The following is a 20,064-nucleotide window of genomic DNA, read 5'->3' as shown; positions in this document are numbered from 1 at the left end:
ACGAGGCTGAAAATATCACCCAGACTTGATGGGTGGGTGGTGACATCCATCTGCATGGTCATTGCAGGAAATGCATGCTGGGCACAGCCAGCCTTTTCAGCAGATTTTGATGGATCAGGGGTCACTTTGGCCAAGGCTGCATCTGGTGGACCCTGGCAGCACAGTGGAGGGAGGGAACACTTCCAGAGCACTCCTGAGAGCAGTGGCAAGCACTACTGGGGTTGAGTGGCGCTGGGTTTCATGCCAGCATGGGCCTGTGTGTGTCCTCAGTCAAATAGGACTGTGGTGCTTCTTGTTGGATTGGCCAGAAAAGGTTTAGAGCTTGATTGGGATGTTCTGGTCGGGATCTGTGAATGGGGTGAGAGAAGAACAATGCAGCGTTTGGAAGCCAAGTGTTTTCAGTGACATTCCCGTGCCCTCCGCTTGATCATTGAAGCATGTTAAGTATTGTGGTTTCAGTCAAAAGAACTCCATGCTGAAAAGCCAGATGAGACTTGTATGGAGAGGAGTTTCTTGGCAGCCTGGAGCTCAGGGGATCATAGGAGCTGGTTGCCTCTGCCCAGTACAGTGGAGCTGTGGGGATTTCCCAGAATTGGATCAAGGGCTTCCAGCAGTGTAGCCCAGTTGAACTCAGTTTCCTTGGGGAAAAGGAGCTGGTTTGAACTGTGTGCTGCCATGGGAAGAGAGGAAACACAGCCATGGGAGGAATCCTGCTCACTGCTTCTGCTACCACCAGAGGCGAGCTGGGAGCAGGGATGGCAACTGCTGCTGTTGGGCAACCACCACCCTTCTGCACTGGGCTCTGGAGCAGAAGCCATTGTCCCCTGCCCTGATGAATGTGAGTGTCACACAGCAGCAGGAGCTGCCTGCCTGGCTTGCCAGGTGTCAGAGCCACCCACAGTAGTGTGTGAGGATGTGCCACTGTTACTCTGTGTCCTCACCCCAAGCTGCACGTCAGCAGCAGTGCAGCCTGCAGAGCAGGTGACTGATGGATGACTCCTGAAGCCTGGTGCCATAGCCTGGTGTCCTTAGATGGCTCATTAATGGTCTGTGACCAGGTGGGGTAGGGTTAGAAAAAGGGTTAGATTCTGCTTTGAGTTCCTTAACAAGGGCTGGACTGTACCTGTGGCATCAAGCTGGACAGACTCACACATCACTTCTCAATGATTTCATCAGCTGGCAAACTTAACTATGCTACAGCCCAACATCTTGGGATGGAGAAGAGAAATATATTCCCTAACACACAGTGGGAGGTTAGAGTATGTGCAAGTATTGAGATTGCTGTAAGTGTCCAGGCTGCCCACCTGCTGGGCTTGACAGCTCACTGCTCACATGTGCTATTTCTGGTTGGCATCATGTATCTGGCTTCCGAGGTGATGGTTGCCATTTTCTCTGTTGTTGTTTTTGTGACAGAGAAAGAAGTCTGGTTTTCCCCCTATGTGGTAGCTCAGTTGGCTAAAGGGGATTTGTAAGAACAGGAAACCCCCAGCTCTTGTGTGTGTTTCACTTCTCAGGTATAACATGTAAGCAAGGCTTTAGGTGAAACCCTGAATTTCTGTGGTGATAGCTGAACAGCACAGAGAGGAAAGAGGGTGCCTCTGAACACATGAGGCAGTAACAGGATGTTAAATATATTTAGTTAAATGCATTCAGATTCAGTCTGCCCTAGAAACTTATTGGAGTGAGGTGGGAGATGCACCCAAAAAAAAAGGGATGGTGTCTGGGAAGGGCAAAGTACTGTCACTGACAGTGCCTTTGACATCAGGGTTTCCCATGCATGGTGCCCCAGAATGGTGAGCTGACAAGAAGCTTTGATCAGTGAGCTAATACCTGCAGATGGAAGAGGAAGGATTGTCCTGACAGGAGTAGGTTAGGACAGTGTGGCTGGTGACCTATTTGGAGACTGTGTAGACCAGAAAGATTTGCAAAGTTTCATTTGCTGCTAGCCTGGAGCTTCTCTTCTTCTTCCCCTTTCAAGTTCCTCAGGCCAGTGTCTCTATTATCCATGGCCCACACCACATCCTTCACTTTCTAACTCCATGCAGTAACAAAGGAGCAATCTGCCCAGTCAGTAAATGAATACAAGCATTAAGAACGAGTCTGAAGAGGAAGCAAGCTGGATCTTCAGCCTCAGATTACCAAGAGCTTGTCTGCCAGAGTGCAACATTTGTTGTCCAGCCGTTGTGCTACTCATCTTCTGGGTCCCCAGACACAGGGGCCACTGCTCACCAGGCCATTTCTCTTCATTCAGGCTGGTGGCACCAAATACAACTAGCTCTTCCTAACTCCTTGCATGCCTTGGCAAATCCTGTGCATTTTGGTTTGGATGTCCTTTTGCACTGATGTAGAAATAATTGATTCTGACCCTTTCACATGCAGCTGTGACTTCAGCAGGATCACCTGAATGCACCCAGTTTGCTTGCACAGTGATATCTGATTTTGCCTGTTCTGTCCAGCCACCTTTGCAGTGAGTCAGACATCTCTGAGCAATTCCATCTCCTCCTGGCTTGCACTCCCAGGAAGTGAGAGACCGGAGGAGACTCCCTCTGGCCCACCCTAAGGTGTGGAGCTGCAGTTAGCCTGAGGCCATGTCTGCTCTGATCTCCTTTCTTCTCCTGGTGTAATGCTCTGATGGAAAGGATGACCTTGCTTACTTGGACAAGAATAAATCTTCTTGTAAAAAATCAGAGGTTGGGGTTTTTTTCTGCTTAAACAATGCAAAGTGTAATGGTCCAAGTGTTAGGGTAGCTGTAGTGCTGGCTTTATAGTTGCTAATTGAATCAACTTGGCTGCCTCTCCCAAGAGTTTGCTGACCTTTTTTTTTCTCCTCTATCCCCTTTCCCTTTGTTCTGCTAGTGAGAACTTCTGTGTGGACACTGAAAACTATGTATAAATATGTCTGTGCCACTAACCAAATAATTCTTGACCTAATTAAGCAGACCTTCCTTTGGCAAAAGCTCAGCTGGCAGTGGCATGCCACTTTTGTGATAGTTTTCATAAACAGCTGTAATAAAAGCAGCTGCATTGCTTTGATGCTTCATGTGAGGGCCTGGTAGGATCCTGCATGCTCATTCCAGAGAGCCTCAGAGCTGGATTTTGGGGGCTGGTGCATGAAAACCTATGGAGGGGTTTCCCATTAGCCTGGAGTTACCCGGGTGTTGCCCACAAGAAAAGACTGACTCGCTCTCTCTTAATGAGGACTTTTCCTGTAGTACTGGATGCTGCTTTCACTGTTCAACAATTTTCGCCCACCACTTTCAGAGCTTGTGGACTAGGCAGGTATTTCTGAAAGCACTCATCTGAATAACCACTTTTTTTGTTGTTCTTTCCCTTGCCCAGAGAGATGCTCTGCTGCCTTTCCGTGATGCTCTTACCCGTAGTCAGCTCAGGGCAGCTCACTCACAGTGACTCATGCTGGCTTGCAGTGCATGATCCCTCGACCTCTGTGACCCTAAATAATTTGAACACAGAATGGGATTTGCCCTGGCATGAAAATGAGCATGGAGAGAAGGGTATCATGACTCCCAGGAACATACAGGCAGGCAGTGCAGGAACTCTGGGGAAAAGGCAAGCAGCACAGGGAGGACAGAGCTACCCTGTTTCCACAGCACCCCCTGCTTGGTACCTGTTACCTTCCCCTCTGGCAGCCACCCCGCTCTTCCAGGGGAGCTTTCTTCATGTGTTCAGTGGGGAAGTGCTGAGAAGAAGTTTTGCAGATTGCCTGAGTTGCACACCCTCTGACCATGAGAGAAGTTGGACCCTGTACAGCTGCCTGCCACCCTGCAAAATAGGAACTGTGATACTTGGTGCTTTTATAGTACCTCAATAAATGACAATAAAATATATGTATTTTTAATCCTACAGCTGGCTCTGGCAGTGTCACAGAGACCCATTATTTGCCTGGGGGAGATGGGGACTCCAGATCAAATGAGGTATAATCTCTTGTCAAAGGCCTCCTGTATCTTCTCTGTATTCCTTTATTGTCCTGATTTGTGATAGAGGCTTATGCTCTATCTTATGATAGGTTATACTTGAATAACTTGCACAAAACTTTAATAAAAGTTCTCCTCGTGGAATGTGGTCCCTGTTCCTCTCTGACCATACCCAATATACAGCATACCCTTGAAGTTAGCTATCAGTTTTTGCACAAACTAGAGCAGTACTGCTCGTTAAAAAGTTCCAAACAAAGGAAAAAATGAAAGTGTTTTAGCCAAAATATGGAAGTATTCAGTCCACATGAAACATGTTGACTATGAGTTTCAAGACTGTCGCCTTTAAACAGCCAAGTGTCTTGAGTTAGGTGTTTCTGCTGCATGGAGAATTTGAGTAAGCACGTCCAACTTCAGGAATTCTGCCAAAGCAGGTTTAATACTCCTACGTATGCAAAAAAGCTGGTCTTGGGAGAAGCAGATGCTGCAGCAGAGCAGTTGTGAGAGCAGGGCTAGACTGCATCAGAGATTTTAGTTCCAGTTCAGTAACAGCTGATTAGAACAGATATTTGGAACATGGTAAAAAATACTGTTGTTTTTTTATGTATTCATCAAGCTGAGGTGATCTGGACCCCAGACTGGCTGAAAGTCTTTGAGGAACGATGGCTCTGGGGCCAGCCACAGGTTTTACCATTTCCTCTTGCCACCAGTGGTGACTAAGTGGTGAAACTGATAGACACAACGTACAGGTTTTCTTCCTGATTAACCAAACGGATGCATCTCGCTGCAATTATCACCCTTCATTTCGCATTTCAAGGCCACTTACCCCCTCCCGCAGGCATCGGCAGCCCTGGCTGAGGGCTGAGTGCAGTCACTCCTGGCCGACCCCTCCAGGCGGTGCAAGTGCCTCCCGGCCCTGGCTGCCAGAGCATTGATTCAACACCGATCCCACCCATCCTGTCTCATCCCTCATCCTGGCCCTTCCCATGCATTCATTCAAAGCGCCTTTCCCCAGCTGCCGGGGGCGGGGATGCCCCTACCGCGGGTGGGTCGGTGCTGCAGGGGTGGTGCAGGTGCAAGGCTGAGGCAGAGACCGAGCTGTGCCCCAGTGTCTGCCTGCCAGCGCCTTCCTGGGGCTGAGCCACCTCCATGGGGGCATCTGCCCCACTGGGGACGGGCACAGGGAGGAGGGCAGGGGCACAGCAGGGCACATACATGGGCGAGGAGCTGGAGGGAAGGATGGGAGCAGGGGCTGTAACCCTGGTTGGGTCCTGCACTGCTGACCTACATGTCTGTGGGGAAGAGAAAGCTGTGGGTTTACCAGGGGCTTCAGCTCAGTGTGGAATGTGTGCCTGATGCCTGCTTCACTCTGACAGCACTGACTGTGGGTGAACAAAGATATTTGCAACAGGCGGTGAACACAGATATTTTAATTGCCTCAAATTTTATTCTGTTTCCTTTTTTTTTAGTTTTTTTGTTTTAATTTTTCTTTTAAGATGACTGTGAAATTAGCTATACTTCACAGGGAGGCCTGGAATGAAGGTTTTGCAATGCATAAAGTGTCTTTTTACTATTATTACTATGTATGTATTATTACTATTATTACTATATTATGTACTTTTAAAAAGCATCATTTAGGTGCTCCTTCTGCCTTCCCCATCCCTTCTCCCATTATTTGTAATCCAAAAGGTCCTTATGGTTGTTTATTGCACTGTGGTTGCAGAAGTTTTGTGTGTGTGTGTAGATGTAGATGCTTTATTTCGTCACCTCTCATCCCATTCCATTCTTCAGTATAAAGTTGTTCTCACTCCCACTCCAAACAAACCCTTTGGGCCTAGTCCTGTCTTCTCTTCCCTCCCTCCCTTCTCTTCCTCCTCCTTTTAACCATTGATTTATAAAATGTTGCTTACTGATTTCTGGTATGTTCTAGGTGAAGAGACCAACTGTGTATATGAAAGTGTCCAGTGCCATCTAAGACATTCTGCTGGAATAAAAGGTTTGGCTGAGGCAAGCTCCTAGAGAATGTTTCCCTGCCCTGCCCAGTTGTCTTGGATGATCAAGGGTTCCTCCAATGGCACCAGATCCCAAAGTATGCAACAGGATCTGTTCCCAGTGGATGAGTCTGCCTGGGAGCATCCACATTTAAACAGATTTGGTTTTAAACTGGGATGGTATTTCCCCCATAGCCTCGCTGGTGGGGTGTAGCTGCATGGCCCTGTGGGGTTATCCCTTCTCCAAGTGGCCAGTGAGGGCTGTGCAGCACTTCACAGAAATGTGGGCTGGGTCACCTTTAACACCCTGATCAGACTTCTGAACTTTTGGTTCCCTGCATGTGGAGGGGGTGGCACATGAGGAAGGGCTGCATGATAGAGCCCTTCCCTGCAGGATGTGAACTAGTATGACTCCCAAACTGGGATGAATAATCAAACTCTTAGTTCTCATGAGACACGTGATGTTTCAAGGAAACAGGAGACATCATGTGAGTTTTAGAGTACTTAAGATGGTGAGCTTTCATACAAAAAGGCTTTTTAAGAGCCAAATGGCTCTCTTGAAAGAGATCAGTGTATAGCTTGGATCTCTGATAGGGTTGAACTCTGCTCCATTCATCCCACCCCTCCATGCAAGGGGCTGGAACAGACTCTGTGATTTGCACTGAGTTTGCCCATCCTCAGCTCCTCAGCCCAGCTTCAGCCCTCTCATTCTTGCTTACTGAGTGATTGCTGTGGTTGTTGTACCAGCCTCTGGATCCAGTTCCCACACAGGTGTGGAGCAAGGAACAGCATCTAGGCACACCCAGGCAAAGGGGCTGAATCCTTCTCCAAGATCCAGCCTGTATGAACGGATGGCCTCCCAAAATCTCTCCTCCTGAATTGATCCTGTACAGAGAGGAATGGAAATACTTTCTGATCCTGTATTTTAGCTGTCTCAGAGAAAGGGAGATAAGGTTTATACAGGGGAGGAAAGAGAAGTCGTCACTCCCACCAGGGAACCTTTAATTTTTGATCCTCCAGTTTAGACAGGGAATGGGGTGCCTATATTTGGGAGAAGAGAATATAACTGTGAAATGTGCTGTCATCATCTCCCTTGTTAGCCAGTGTTTCTGCCACCACCTGCGTGTGTTCCCTTGCTGTAACACTTCCCTTCTTAGTTCCCATTAGCCCTCAGTAAGCAGTTGTATGTCTTTGGGGATCTTTACTTTGGGACCTGACACCTGCAACTGTTCTGCTTCCCCAACACTGAGGGAAGCCCTTTGACAGGAGCAGACAGTGGCCTCACAGCCTGAGAAGGCACAGCCAACATCGCCTGTAGGGAGAGGGAGCTCAGCAGGCTTGGCCAATGCCCCCCAGAGCCCAGGAGTGACACTCCTCTGCGGCACTCGGGTACTGGGGCAGCTCTGCTGTGGGTACGACCTGCAGCCAGTCCTCAGAGCGAGTGTTTGTGAAGCTGCAGCGTGTGAACCTGCCCTGTGATCAGCAGACAAGCAGGCAGCCCTCCCCCAGCCTCCAGCACCTGAGCACGGCTGTGCTGGGGCAGGGCTGCCTCGCTCCCCGAGGCTGGGCTGGGAAACGATCCAGCAGCCAGGCTGAGGAAGGGCTGCGGTGCTGTGCGGCTGCCAGGAAATCTGAGCCCTCCAGGCAGGTCTGAAGCTCAAACGAAGCTCATTAGGGCTCAGCTATGTGAGGGGTTTCTCCCCGCCCACTCGATGTTCTTGCACACCAGCTGTGTCACCTGCAATGCGCCCCGGCTCTTGTTTGCAGATCTGGGGAGTTTGAGGTTGGGTAGGCACTGTGCAAGCAGAAGAGCAAGAGACAGAAGACCTCCTGTGCCCACAGTACTGATACTGGTGAGAAGCTGAACGTTTTATTCCAATGTTTGTTCTTATTAACGAAAGAAAGAGGGTCTTTAGAATAGGTCTTCCTGCATTTCAGCTGCCTTTTATAAAGCCTCTGGAAAGTTTCCAGTCTGATAATGATGGGGGAATGCTGCTCCCGAGATATATTTTGCATTAAGTCTGGGAGAATCGAGGTGGAGACAAGGATCTCAGGTGCAGAACTTCCAACTCCCACCTGCGTGCTTTAGGAGTCATGCTCCATCTTGTGCTCTTTGTGATGCAATGAATGGTTCGAGCGGTGCTAAAAGCCCAGCCCAAATTCAGGAGTAGAAAGTAAACCCGCCCAGCTCCTTGTGGTTAGGAAAATGCTTGTGAAGTGAGGGAGGTGGGTTCAAAACCCTGAGGCTGGTAATGGAAACTAATTCAAGCATCTCGTTTGCTGGGCAAAGTTCCCTAACCACAGAGCGAGCCTGCAGAGGGAGCAGGCTCTGTCCAACGCAGGAAACGCCCGTGCACCTCCTCACTGAGGAGCACCAGCAGCTCAGGTAAATCCCTAAGCTTGGTCTTCCCACCCCTCCCTGCCTCGGTGCAGGGTGGTTGCTCCCCCACCCCACAGCCTCTGTGTTGTGACACCTAATGTGTGATGTTGGGATCTGGTTCATTCTCCTGGCCAAAGCAGTTACTGCCTTTCCTGCACTAGCTCAGGAAGGCCCATGTCCTGTATCAGCTCTGGAGCACTATCAACGCTGGATGGACAGACATCCTTTCATCCTCTTACGTGTGACTCTTTCTGTGATGACAGTGCTGGTTTTTAACCCCTTCTGGAGTTGGGGTGGCCTGGGGTGCTCTGCTGCACAGGAAAGCAAACACCCCAGGCTCACTCTGCAGCATCTCAGATTGTCTCTTCCTGGGTGGCAGGATCTACACTTGCCAAGTTCTCCCACACCTCCCCAGCCCAACACCAGGAACCAAGCAGAGCCCCAAGAGGGATATATCCCTGAAAGGAACCAAGCTTCCTCATTCCCAAGCCAAGAGGTGCTTGAATCAGCATCCTTTGGGCACAGATAGTGTCTGTGTATCTGCAACTGTTTGGGCTGAGTAAAGCACTGCCTGTAGCTCATCACATCAGCGCTGCCCACAGACTAATGAGACTTCAGGTGCTACTGGCAGCGTGGAATGATGTGAACCGCTGTGTTAACAAACCAACAGCCACTCCTGCCCTGCTGTGGGCTGCAACAGCTCAGACCACACAGCTCATGGGGCTCCCCTTTCCTTCCTCAAGCAGCAGAACTGTGCCACCACGGGGGCAGGGTCTGCCACTCTCAGGACACAGGATGCTCAGGCACCGCTCCATGCAGAATTCCTCACTGGAGTGCTGTGGCCACCCTGGCTGCAGGGGCAGTGCTGCTCTGTCGTTTACCCCGAGTTCTCTCCCCAGATGCATCTGCTGGTTCAAAGACCAGTCACTGGCTGTTAAAATGCTTTTGCGTTCTCTCAGCTTCCCCGAATGACATGGTGGGAGTTGTCATCACCCCACTGTTAACCCACTTTCCCAGTTACTGGAATGCTGAGCATCAAACACTCCCATGGAGCCCAACCTCACTGTTGTGCTGCGGTGAGCCATAAGCATCTCTCCAAATGCACGTCCCTTGGAGAAGAGAAAACAGTGACTAAATTGGTTTCTGAATTTGCATCAGTGCTTTAAAACGTCTAAGCATTATGACCCCAAAACCTCAATTTTCTCCATGCAGTGATGGAAAAGTCAGGGATGGAGGGATGGGCATTATGACTGTTCTGTCCATGGGGGCCCCTTAGGTGAGTTATTTCCCACCAGGCTCATTTCCTGTGCTGTCAGTCCACTTCACTCTACACCTTCAGCTAAAAATGGTCTTTTGAAAAACCTCCTGGGAAGTAACAGAAATGAGTGTGGATCCAGGGGTGCCACAGAGAGCTAACAATTTCTTCTCTCATTTGAAAGCAAACCCCCTCAAATGCTCCTGAACTCATCCTGAATGCAGGGATGTAAAAAGAAACTGTCACCAGGCTGTAGCTTTCACTAGGCATCAGTAAAGACATTGTATAAAACAGGAAGGTTTAGCCGCTCAAAAGTGCCCTCTGAAAATTTAATGATCTAATCCACGGTTCTTCAATAATTGCCCAGTTCCTATCAGAACAAGTGAGCGAGCACCTTCCCAAAGCTGAGCTCCACAGACACAGGTAAGTCACACGAGAATATGGCTGCTTTCCTACAGGAAAAACACAAGACCAGATATATTTCACACAGTGTTATTCACACATTTTCATTTTGATTTTTACAGTATATACACGTGAACATTACATTATTCAATACGAGCCACCTGGAGTCAAACCTAATCAAACTGGTCCGTAAACAATCTATATCAAAAAGCAATACTTGAGCAAAAAGTCTAGTGGTTCTACCCAAACCTTAAAATAGTTGAAAGGAAATCCAGTGATTTTCATGTTCCTGGATAGAATTTGTGCACAAATGATCTCAGGAGAGCAAGTGGAATATTATACTCAAGATATTGAAAGCACCAAGGATGACAGTTACAGGACTGTTTAAATTCAACCATGGCATGAGTGCTGCAGGGACAAAGTACAGAGACATTTTCAGTTTCTGCCTGGACATCCCCAAAAGCCTGCTGTACTGTTTTAGGTGGTGAAGGAATGCCGGCTCTGTGGATTGTAACACACGGCACAGGTTCACAGGGTAAAGACAGTCACTGAGAATTGATGTGTCCAAGGGAGTGGCTCAAAGTCATCCTTTGGGTGACTATGGGAAAGCTCTGGCTCCAATGACTGGGCTGGTACCTCTGGGGAGGAATTTTGTGAACTGCCATGCAAAAACTACTTGGCAATTAGAATTGTGCTTACTCAAAATAACGAGGCCTCCTACTTCACTTCATGCAGGCACTGGAAGTAGGCCGGAAGAGACTTTGCCATTTGCCTATTAAGGAGTTCTCACTACCATTAGAAACGCAGCGCCTCAGATGTCTGCTAGATAACAGTTATGTAACCCTGGTACCAACAGTAACATGACAGAATTCCTCATACAAGTTTGTACCACTACTATTTTCTTTCTCATGATCACACCCCTACCAAAACAGCCTTTTATTTGATCAATGCTCAAGACGTTGTTTCCAAACTACCACGTTGATCAAAACTTTAGGTTAAGCCATCCAAATGAACATTTTACACAAAATACTTACTTCAACAACATACAAAGCACTTTCTTTATCTTTCAGAAACTGAATATACAAAGTAAGCTTTTTCCAAAATATTTCCATAGGCAAAGGATTAAAAAGGATTTTAATTATACACATATGGTCACAATTCTGCCTTAAAAAGATCATTGGGAAATGTACATAAGGCCGCTTGTATATGTACATCATCTTTATGTTACTGTTACAATGTCATATGTCCAGAGGAAAAAATCGACAGTATCATACATATTTGCTTTACGCTGCGAGAAGGCTATTCAAAAATACAGTACTCTTCTGTACAAAAAATTCATGCCACATTTATTAAGATGGAAGAAGCATTGGTTTCTGTAATAACCAAATATTTCAGTCCACTTCTTACTATGCTTATTTATCCTGATTTAAAATTTGAACAGATTGATTTCCCAAAGTGTCCATATGAACAGATTTAACAGCTATGTTATAAACAAAACATAATGTTTCTCACAATAGATAAAAAGAAAGCCGGTTCATATTTTTGAAACCATATAAAGATAGAATTTTAAAAAAATCACTCTTGATTTGCTGAAATAAATTTACATTATACAACACTATATGCCGGGGGAAAGAAGGGAATGAGGATATGAATATACACTAAAATGCAAATTTTTGTCCCAAAAAGGAGTAAAACAAATTACATTTACAGCATGAAGGTTTACAAATGTACATCTGTACAACCAAGGTAAGCATCACTACTAAATTAGCAAGGCTTCGTAATAAACATCGAAACGAGAGATTTGTTTTCAAACTGTAAACTTACACCTATTAACTACACGTATACAATGCATATATTTATAGGAAGCAAAAAGCTATCTGAATATTTAATCAATCATGCTTAAATGTTGAGCTATCAAGTTTACTTTTCAGTGGCCCCTTCTCTTTATCATTACCTATTTTTTGCATCTACAGTGAGAAAGCAAAATAAATGCTCAACACTTTCAAATCCTTACAATTCTATATGCAAAATAAAAAAATACATATCTCTACTCTTCCTGCATTGTAAAACTGACTGTAAAGTTAATACAGGTTCACTCCTTTTCCAACAGAGTACTTTGCTGAATGGAAGTACCACCATCATTTTAATCGCTCTACCTTGTACAACAATTAAATATATAAGTATATACAGCACTTTATTTTTAATACATCGCTAGAGAAAACCTTAGGGCATGATTTAAAAAAACCTGTATCCACAGCAAGTGCCAAAACCTAGTCTTTTAAAGTTTCCATCGTTTTGTTCTTCCCTACTTTAATTTGCTGTGCCCTGTTTGTTATTTGGATAGGATGTTGTGAACCACCAAAATACAACTTAACTTTTCAACATGTTAAATAATGTTTATGCAGCTGATCAATTTTAATCTGGTATAAAAGACTTCACACAAAGGGAAAAATAAGGATTAATTCTATATACAACTCTATAAACCTGTTGTGCTATGATGCTGGGTAGACCTACCAGATTGCAAGCCAGTGTATTAAAAGAATACTGTACTTTTTCCCTTTAAAAACTATTTCAGTGACTTTACAAGGTAAAAATTTACAAAATATGTGACAGCTATTTTGATACAATTACATCATATACAGGCATTCTGTGCTTTGCCAGCCATCCAATCTGATAGGTCTCCGGATCAGGGCTGGAGATTTTTTTTAACAATTCACTCCCCAAAAATATACACAAGAATAAAAATTTTACAAATGGATGAACAAAGTCAATAAATAGATTTAAAAAAATCAGAACATTTAGAGTTAAGTTGTAGGTTTTGATAATTCACAATTTAATTTTTCTTCTGTTTCTCTTTGTCTTTTACAGCATCCCATTTGGTGGTCCACCAATTGGCCCCAGATCAGCACTGTTCTTCAGGTAATACTTCTCCAGCTTGGCCAGAATGTGTTTGCCATAGGTGTATTTACGCAGAGTCGTGATGTGAGGTCGAATCTGTAATAAGAAACACGTTTGGCTTTTTTAACATCCACACTTTTAAGTAGAGGTGACTACACTTTGAAAAAATTATGCAAAAAGATGCCAGAAGCCCGTATTTCAAAGCGCTGGAAGTTTCTGGAAAGATGTAAAACTGGTGATTTTGACTCATCAAATAACTGATGTTCCTATTGCAGGAAAACGGAGGCAGTACTTTGTGGGAGAGCCCTGTTGGTGACTGGGGGAAGCAGAGCTACTGCAGGAATATCTTGGGCCCTGTGTTAAATAGCCTCTGGCCATTATGGCAACAGCACACTTCTCCATGTCTGGATATTCTTAAGTAGAAATGTGCCTGGAAGTAGAAATGCTAGGAAGTGTGGGAATCTCTTTTTGGGGGAACTGCAGAGTGGATTTATACCCACAATCAGGAAATAAAAAGAGAAAACAAGTATTTCTCCCGTTATATTAATAGTGATGACAGATACTACATTTTCCTGTTAGAAGTATTTTCACATAAAAGCTGGCATGAAGACAGAAGATGAAATCCAACTACCGAAACTTTCCTTTTTTAGCTCAGTGCTCAGAGACCTGAATGTTTTCTCCTTTACCAAGCTCCACTGAATGTCATGGAGCTTGGTAAATGCCATCAAGCTCTAGATTACAGAAGCGTTGAGTTTTACATCTGCAGGGGAGAAGGTGCTGTGGCAGAACAGCTCCCAGACGTATTTCCGAATCCCTGCAAACATGCACGCCCATACCTTGTGCATGATGATCTTCCTCTGGGCGGGCTCGGCCATGTCGATCATCTTCTGCACGACGTAGTTGGCGTACTGGTCCTTCATCATGGTGTATAAGGCACTGTGCGGGCCGTCGTTCTGGCAGCACACCTCGTCGATCAGCAGGGCTCGCTCCGCGCGCGACGCGTGCGTCACGCACTTCTCCACCACGTTGCTGAAAAAGAAGGCAAGTCCACGGTGGGACTGTGTGGCCGCATTTCTCCTCACAGAGAAAAGCAAGGCACAGCTTCCCAAGGATAAGTTCTGGGAATTGCAGCAAGGAACCTCAGAGAAAGAAAAAACCAATTCTTATCTCATTTACTGCTTCTGTTTTGGAACACGTGGAATGTTGTGGAAGATTGTTTACCTGAAGGGAATTGGTGATTGGATTCTGGTGTGAGTGTTTTGATTCACTGACCTATTGAATCCACGCGTTTGTGTCGGGATTGTTGGCTGACAGTCACAGGATTCTGGTCAGTTGAGTTGAGTGCTTGTGCAGATTCAGTTTAGATGTAGTGTAATGTAGTATGGAATAATATAGTATAATAAAGTAATTATTTAGCCTTCTGATATCAATGGAGTCAGATGCATAATTTCCTCCCTTTGTCAGGGTTGCCGTGATTTCCAATAGGACTGGAGGGGTAACATTCTTTCAGGTAACTACTATCAATTTCTCTGGAAGTTTACCAGTTCTTAATGCCAGTAAAGAGCATATTGCAAACGCATCAATTCCTCATTTCCAAATTTCCAGTCTAATGACTGAGGAAGTTAGTCACCACATCACTATTACTTCATCCATGTGACAGGGTTATTTTCTGATTATCTGGTAGGAGAGACTTTTACACTGAACCTACATAGGTATACTGGACTTCAGGCTGCAGATGTGTTCTAGCACATCTATTTTGGTTGAGGGCCCTTTGAAGACCCAACAGAGAATGCCCGGTATGAAGACTCCTGCTTTTTAAATAAATGCACTTTCCAAGAGCATGCCTACATCAGAGATTCCATCAAATATTCTTTTGTAGAGCAAGTCTCTGACCTTCCAGTTTATTTCAGAAGCAGGAAAGGCCATCAAAGCTTGTAACATAGCAAAATGATCCCAGTCCTAAAACTGTGCTTTAGAAATTAAGCAAGTCAGAGGGTTTTGAAAAGTTCTATTCGGGCAAAAAAAAAAAATCCAAATAAACTGGTTTGCTAGCAGTTTTTAAAACAAATGCTCCCATAAAATCACAGTGCATTTCTATGTCATTTTGATGACAAGGTTACTCTCACTAAATCACCTAGAATGAATTCTCAGGTGTATTTTTCCTTCACAAAAGGCACATAATCCGTATTTCAGTAAAAAGCACAAAAGGAGGAGTTGTAGGTTCCAATTTCAGAATAGTTCAGTCCTCCTACAGTAGTCTTTCAGACTTTCTAACACAGAAAATCCTTGTCAGACTGAACTACCATTTTTTAAAGCTAGCCTTTTTATACTTGCAAATTGCTAGGCTGGATTGAGAGTCAGCAGGTCCCAGCTCATCGTCATCAGCAAATCACTCAAGTTCCAGCAGAGCTTTTCGCCTGGCTCTGGGCATCCTTACATGAAAACCTGGAACCTGTTACCTGCACTTGCACAAAGTGAACAAAAGCCATCCCATAAACCCACAGAACCTCTTTTGTTTTGCTACAGAACATTTGTCCCTTCCCTTCCCCAAACCTAGTATAAAAATGTCACTACCATTCATCTCTATAAAAATATGGAATTTCAGGAGGTAAGATAAACAAAAAAAATTATTGTATCCCTTTAGTAACACAAGAAATAAATCCAGTTTTACAACTTTACAAGGTTAATGAATTTTTAGTATATGAAAATTATGCAATACCTGGCAAATTTGTGCTGACTCAGAGCTAGAACTTTTCCTCTTATTTCTGAAACAATTTTGCTTTTGTCTTCAGGACGACCATGCTCCAGTACATGTTGAATAACGTAATTTCCATATTGATCCTGAAAATAAGATGACTTAAATTTTCTTTTGTGTTCATACCAAATAATGAGTACTGACAGCTGTTGTATGTAAGCATACAGTATGAAATTACTCTTTGCATGGATATAAGGAAAAAACAATAATGTCAAAATTACAGAAGCAAAGTGATGCAAGAAATATTTCATCAAGAATTACCTAATGGACCACATATTTTACATGAAAAATGTAAATAATTTGTAAAACCAGTGTTTTGCAGAGTATCTTTTATCCTCTTAAAGAAAGAAATCCTCAAATTTAAGATCATACTTTTTAAACAGCTGTAATATTCCCCTGAACACCAAGCTACAGTCAAAAGTGTAAGAAAATTGCTTTTTACATCTTCTTTGCCTCCCAACTTCCAAATTCATTTTCATTAAAACTATAGAAGGAAAGAAAAACAAAAAAATCAATGTCTACAAAACTAAAAAGAGGCAAATGCATTTAAACTAGGATACAGGAGTAAATGATGATAAGAAAAAACTCTGAAGTGCATTAACAATGAGCCTACATGCACTGACCTGCACCAGCTGCTCTGTGTGTTGATGCAGCTCTTCTAAGATTGGCAGAGTCTGCTCAGCAGTGCAGTGCTCCAGAATACGCTGGATTACTCTACAACCATATGGATGAGTTGAAAGCACAAATACCTTGAAAACAGGATTGCAAACTGAATTACACCAACTGAAGCTCACATCTATTGCAATATTGCTGCATTCGAAATGGAACTGAACATACCAACTACTACTAAAAAAAAAGTTTTGTCTGCCCAGACCAGAATTCCATTTCCAGGAAAAGTCAGGAAAATATGAAAAAGCAGATTTTTGTGTGTCAAGGATTCCAGAAAACATACAAGAACCCAAGTGTTCATTACAATGTTTCTAGCCTACATAGCTGCAGAGGAAAGCCTGGAAGTATGACCCTTAGGTAATTGCTGTTCAACTTTCAAGCTTCCCTTTTTACATTCTTTTCAAATTTAAGGACTTTGACCCTTATAAAAAGGAATTCAGTAACAGTGGCTGATTTTCACCAATTCCATGTTCCAGTATACACAATAAGCTCCCAGCTACAGATACAAAGTTTGTAAATAACTACTCAAAACATACAGCCAAATCTTGCTTATTCCTTCTGCTTGCTTCTCCTGAAGCTACATTTGTGATTTGGGAAGTAATTCCGAAAATGTCATTGCTGATCAGGACTAAACACAGAATCTTGTATGATTAGGCATCAACTCAAATGCAGGAGAAAATTATAAGTAATATCACAAGTGTGACATTTTTCATTTGCCATTTCACATTAGCTACTATTTTCTATATGCAATTACTTGGTGCTTAGGATGGACGTTCAGTACATAAACTCACACTTTAGTCAAGGAGCTCTATTTACAGTTTAAAAAATGAATCTCATGTACCTCATACACCCTCATACACGCTTTTTGGTGTAAAAAGACCAAACCCTAGAAATCTTGGTATGCAATTTAGTACTATGTACAACAACAATTCAGGTATTGCTGTTGTGTAAAATGAGAAAGATATTGTACATTTTATTAGGAAATACATTTGGCCATCCATTAAAGTAAAATTTAGTTATATAGCCAAGTTAGTAAGATTTTTACTATTCTATTTACAATTCTTCTCAAGACTATAAAAGTACACACTTGTCTCAGAGGATTAAAATGTTATTTAGCTGCAGCACATTCACTAGCCTGCAGCACAATATCAATCTTACAGTAATAATGCTTTTTTGGAAACAAAACAAAAACCCCAATCTGAAGTAAACAAATACTACACCCCCTTCACACTAGTCCATATGTAGGGAACAGATTAGTGAATTTCATCAGTGCAGTTCCTTAAGGACTGACATTCATTGGGAAACACTGAAAGACACATGTGCAACAGGACAGGAAAATGTAATTTTTAATGAAAAATGTATACTAGAGAACATGTACATTGTTATTATTATATAAAAAATGGCCCTGCCAAGAGCTGTGAAGGAAATGTGAAATGGTGCTATCGCAACACACAAACACAAAGCCTGGGCATGCAAAGTCCCTTTTATGTATTTATATTACATAAATATTTATTATTATTTATAATACATACACAAATATGTCTTTCTAGAGCCTTATCTCCAACAAATTCATTTTTTTACAGCATGTTAATTGCCTCTCCAACAGCTTTTCATGCCATCATTCCCTTTTTCATTCTACTTAAAATAAGCTGAGTGCAAAGTGGCAAATGCTATCTTGTACATGCAAATGATGGACAAAAACCTGCAAATCTTCTTCTGTGAAATCTAAGCAACCTGCAAAGAGGAAATGAACAATTGGCACTACCTGTCCTTTGAATGCATCAATGATGAACTGGAGCGACTGGGGCTGAACACACTCAATGCATTTTTGTACGACGTGGTTTCCATTTTGATCCTTCACACATTTCAGAACATGGCCATCCAGCTCTTTCACCATTTCGTTCTGGAAAAACAAAGATTATCCTTGTCTTTATGATGGTATTTCCCCCACCCCTCCTTCCTTAAACGGGGAAAAATTTAATTTCATCCTGACTCCAACCTTCATATTCAATGGTGTTAACTGTGTACCTCAGTACTTTCATTTAAACACCTACTTTAGCCCCCCAGCATATTTCATGATGAAGGGAATAATCATCAATTTAATCAAGTAAAAAGAGGGATACAATAAAAATAAATAAAATGAAAAAAGCATTGCTCTAACTTACAATTACCTGCTGGTCAGGTGAGATTGACTCGAGAGCTTTCTGGATGACACGACAGCCGTACATCTGCAGGGCCAATGGCAGAACGTGACCACGGATGCGTGTTGCTAGGGCTAACTTCTGATCCAGGCTTCCAAACTAAAAGGAAATAAATGTGCTGTTAACAAATTAAGACATACTGCAGCATGCTGGAATTTACATGTCAGAGTAAATATCGTCAAGATGTACATGACTGTAGCATTTGAGTAATTTTTCACTTTGTATTTTGGTGGGGATATTTACCAGAAGCTTTTCTTTTCTAAATGCAACATTTTGTAATATTCCACAACCAGTTCACATACCTGCTATCAAATGCATGACCTTGAAAGACAACAGAAGAAATAATATAGTTTATATTTGTCTGTCTGTAGGAATATTTAAGTGCAATAAACCACTTTTTCGAATAAATTATACTGGCAAACTGATCACAGATCACTATTATGTATGAATCCAAATCAATTTTCTATCTCAAAACTTGTGTAGCGTATATCACATCTTGTAAGAGAGGACACAGAAGTGACCAGCTGGACAACCAGCTGGTGTCACAGCAATATTCTTGCAGCATTGCTGAGAATTGTCAAACTCCACACCTGTAGTCAGCTCTGAAGAAAGCCTGACCAACAACTTCAGCTGCCTACCTTTACAGTAAAATGAGGTCCCCTATTGCATGTAAGGCCACATGCACTTTTGTTGAGAAGTGTTCTGCAGAATTAAGATGAAAACACTCAGCTAACAATGATTAACTGTGTGTTCATCCAACTTAACATTATGGAAAAAACAGCAAATGATGACCCTTAAGCAAAATCAAAATCTTGTATATCATATGTCAGTGACAGTTTACAGAAGATATTTTGACTGGTTATTAAAAAAGAAGTTAAAAAAATGAGCACATTATTTTATAGACTATTAGAAATCACATTCTTGTTTACAGCAAGTATCTTATTCTTACTGGACATTTTCCAGCTTCACCTTCTCACCACAAGTCTTTGATATGGCCCTTGATTTAAAGTACATTATACTAGATACCTTTCCTACATATAACTTTTCCCAGGACACAGGCATTACTTTTCTCTCTGCAAGCCAAATCTTGTAATTCTTTGATGAAGCTTTTTTTTTACCACATAGTTTTTAAGAGAAGACGAATCTGTTTAAAATACTAGTTGTAGTAATATTGGATGTATCTTATGATGGATACCCTTTACTCAAAATTCTTCTGCCTTTGTACATTTTATGGGAGTTTCCCCATACACAGCACTGGATGAAGCTCACACAGACTGATTGAGCGCAAGTGCATTTTCCAGACCATTCTCTACCACAATGCAGTAACCAATAAAAAGCATTTTCCAAATACTTATGTTCCCCTTTCATCTGCTGAAAGTCTCTGTAAGTTCTGCTCAGAGGTTTGTGAAGCCTCAATGTGCAAAGTTTCACCAACATATGCACCATCAGTGTAAGGAGAAACCGTGTCCATTATGGCAAAAACCACCGGATACAGAACAGAAAACACCCATCCAGAGTTACACCCTTGGGTTCTGTGGAAGTCATGCAGAATTCTGCTATAGTGTTATGGCAAGACCAGTTAAA

The 20,064-nt window shown here is 43.2% G+C and overlaps 1 protein-coding gene across 10 annotated transcripts in view; it reads right to left on the bottom strand.

Moving 5' to 3' along the window:
• Window positions 1–10,031: 10,031 nt before the first annotated feature.
• Window positions 10,032–20,064, bottom strand: part of PUM2 (pumilio RNA binding family member 2) — a 67,682-nt gene continuing 57,649 nt past the window's right edge. For 6 of the 10 annotated variants that reach the window (XM_071440136.1, XM_071440093.1, XM_071440120.1 and 3 more), the window contains 6 exons: window positions 18,445–18,579; window positions 18,045–18,182; window positions 16,234–16,359; window positions 15,575–15,696; window positions 13,692–13,884; window positions 10,032–12,951 (listed from right to left, as the gene is read on the bottom strand). In XM_071440136.1, coding sequence (XP_071296237.1) covers window positions 12,820–12,951; window positions 13,692–13,884; window positions 15,575–15,696; window positions 16,234–16,359; window positions 18,045–18,182; window positions 18,445–18,579 — 846 coding nt within the window. In that variant the 3' untranslated portion in view covers window positions 10,032–12,819. The remainder of the gene's footprint in view (window positions 12,952–13,691; window positions 13,885–15,574; window positions 15,697–16,233; window positions 16,360–18,044; window positions 18,183–18,444; window positions 18,580–20,064) is intronic. The other 4 variants (XM_071440110.1, XM_071440128.1, XM_071440101.1 and 1 more) reach the window with 1 other exon arrangement.

This window comes from Agelaius tricolor, unplaced genomic scaffold (assembly GCF_023055355.1).
Source record: "Agelaius tricolor isolate 1412-34295 unplaced genomic scaffold, bAgeTri1.0.p SCAF_1, whole genome shotgun sequence".
In the NCBI taxonomy this organism is placed as follows: domain Eukaryota; kingdom Metazoa; phylum Chordata; class Aves; order Passeriformes; family Icteridae; genus Agelaius; species Agelaius tricolor.
Note: the sequence above shows the minus strand (reverse complement) of the source record. Positions and strands in the feature narration are given on the sequence as shown.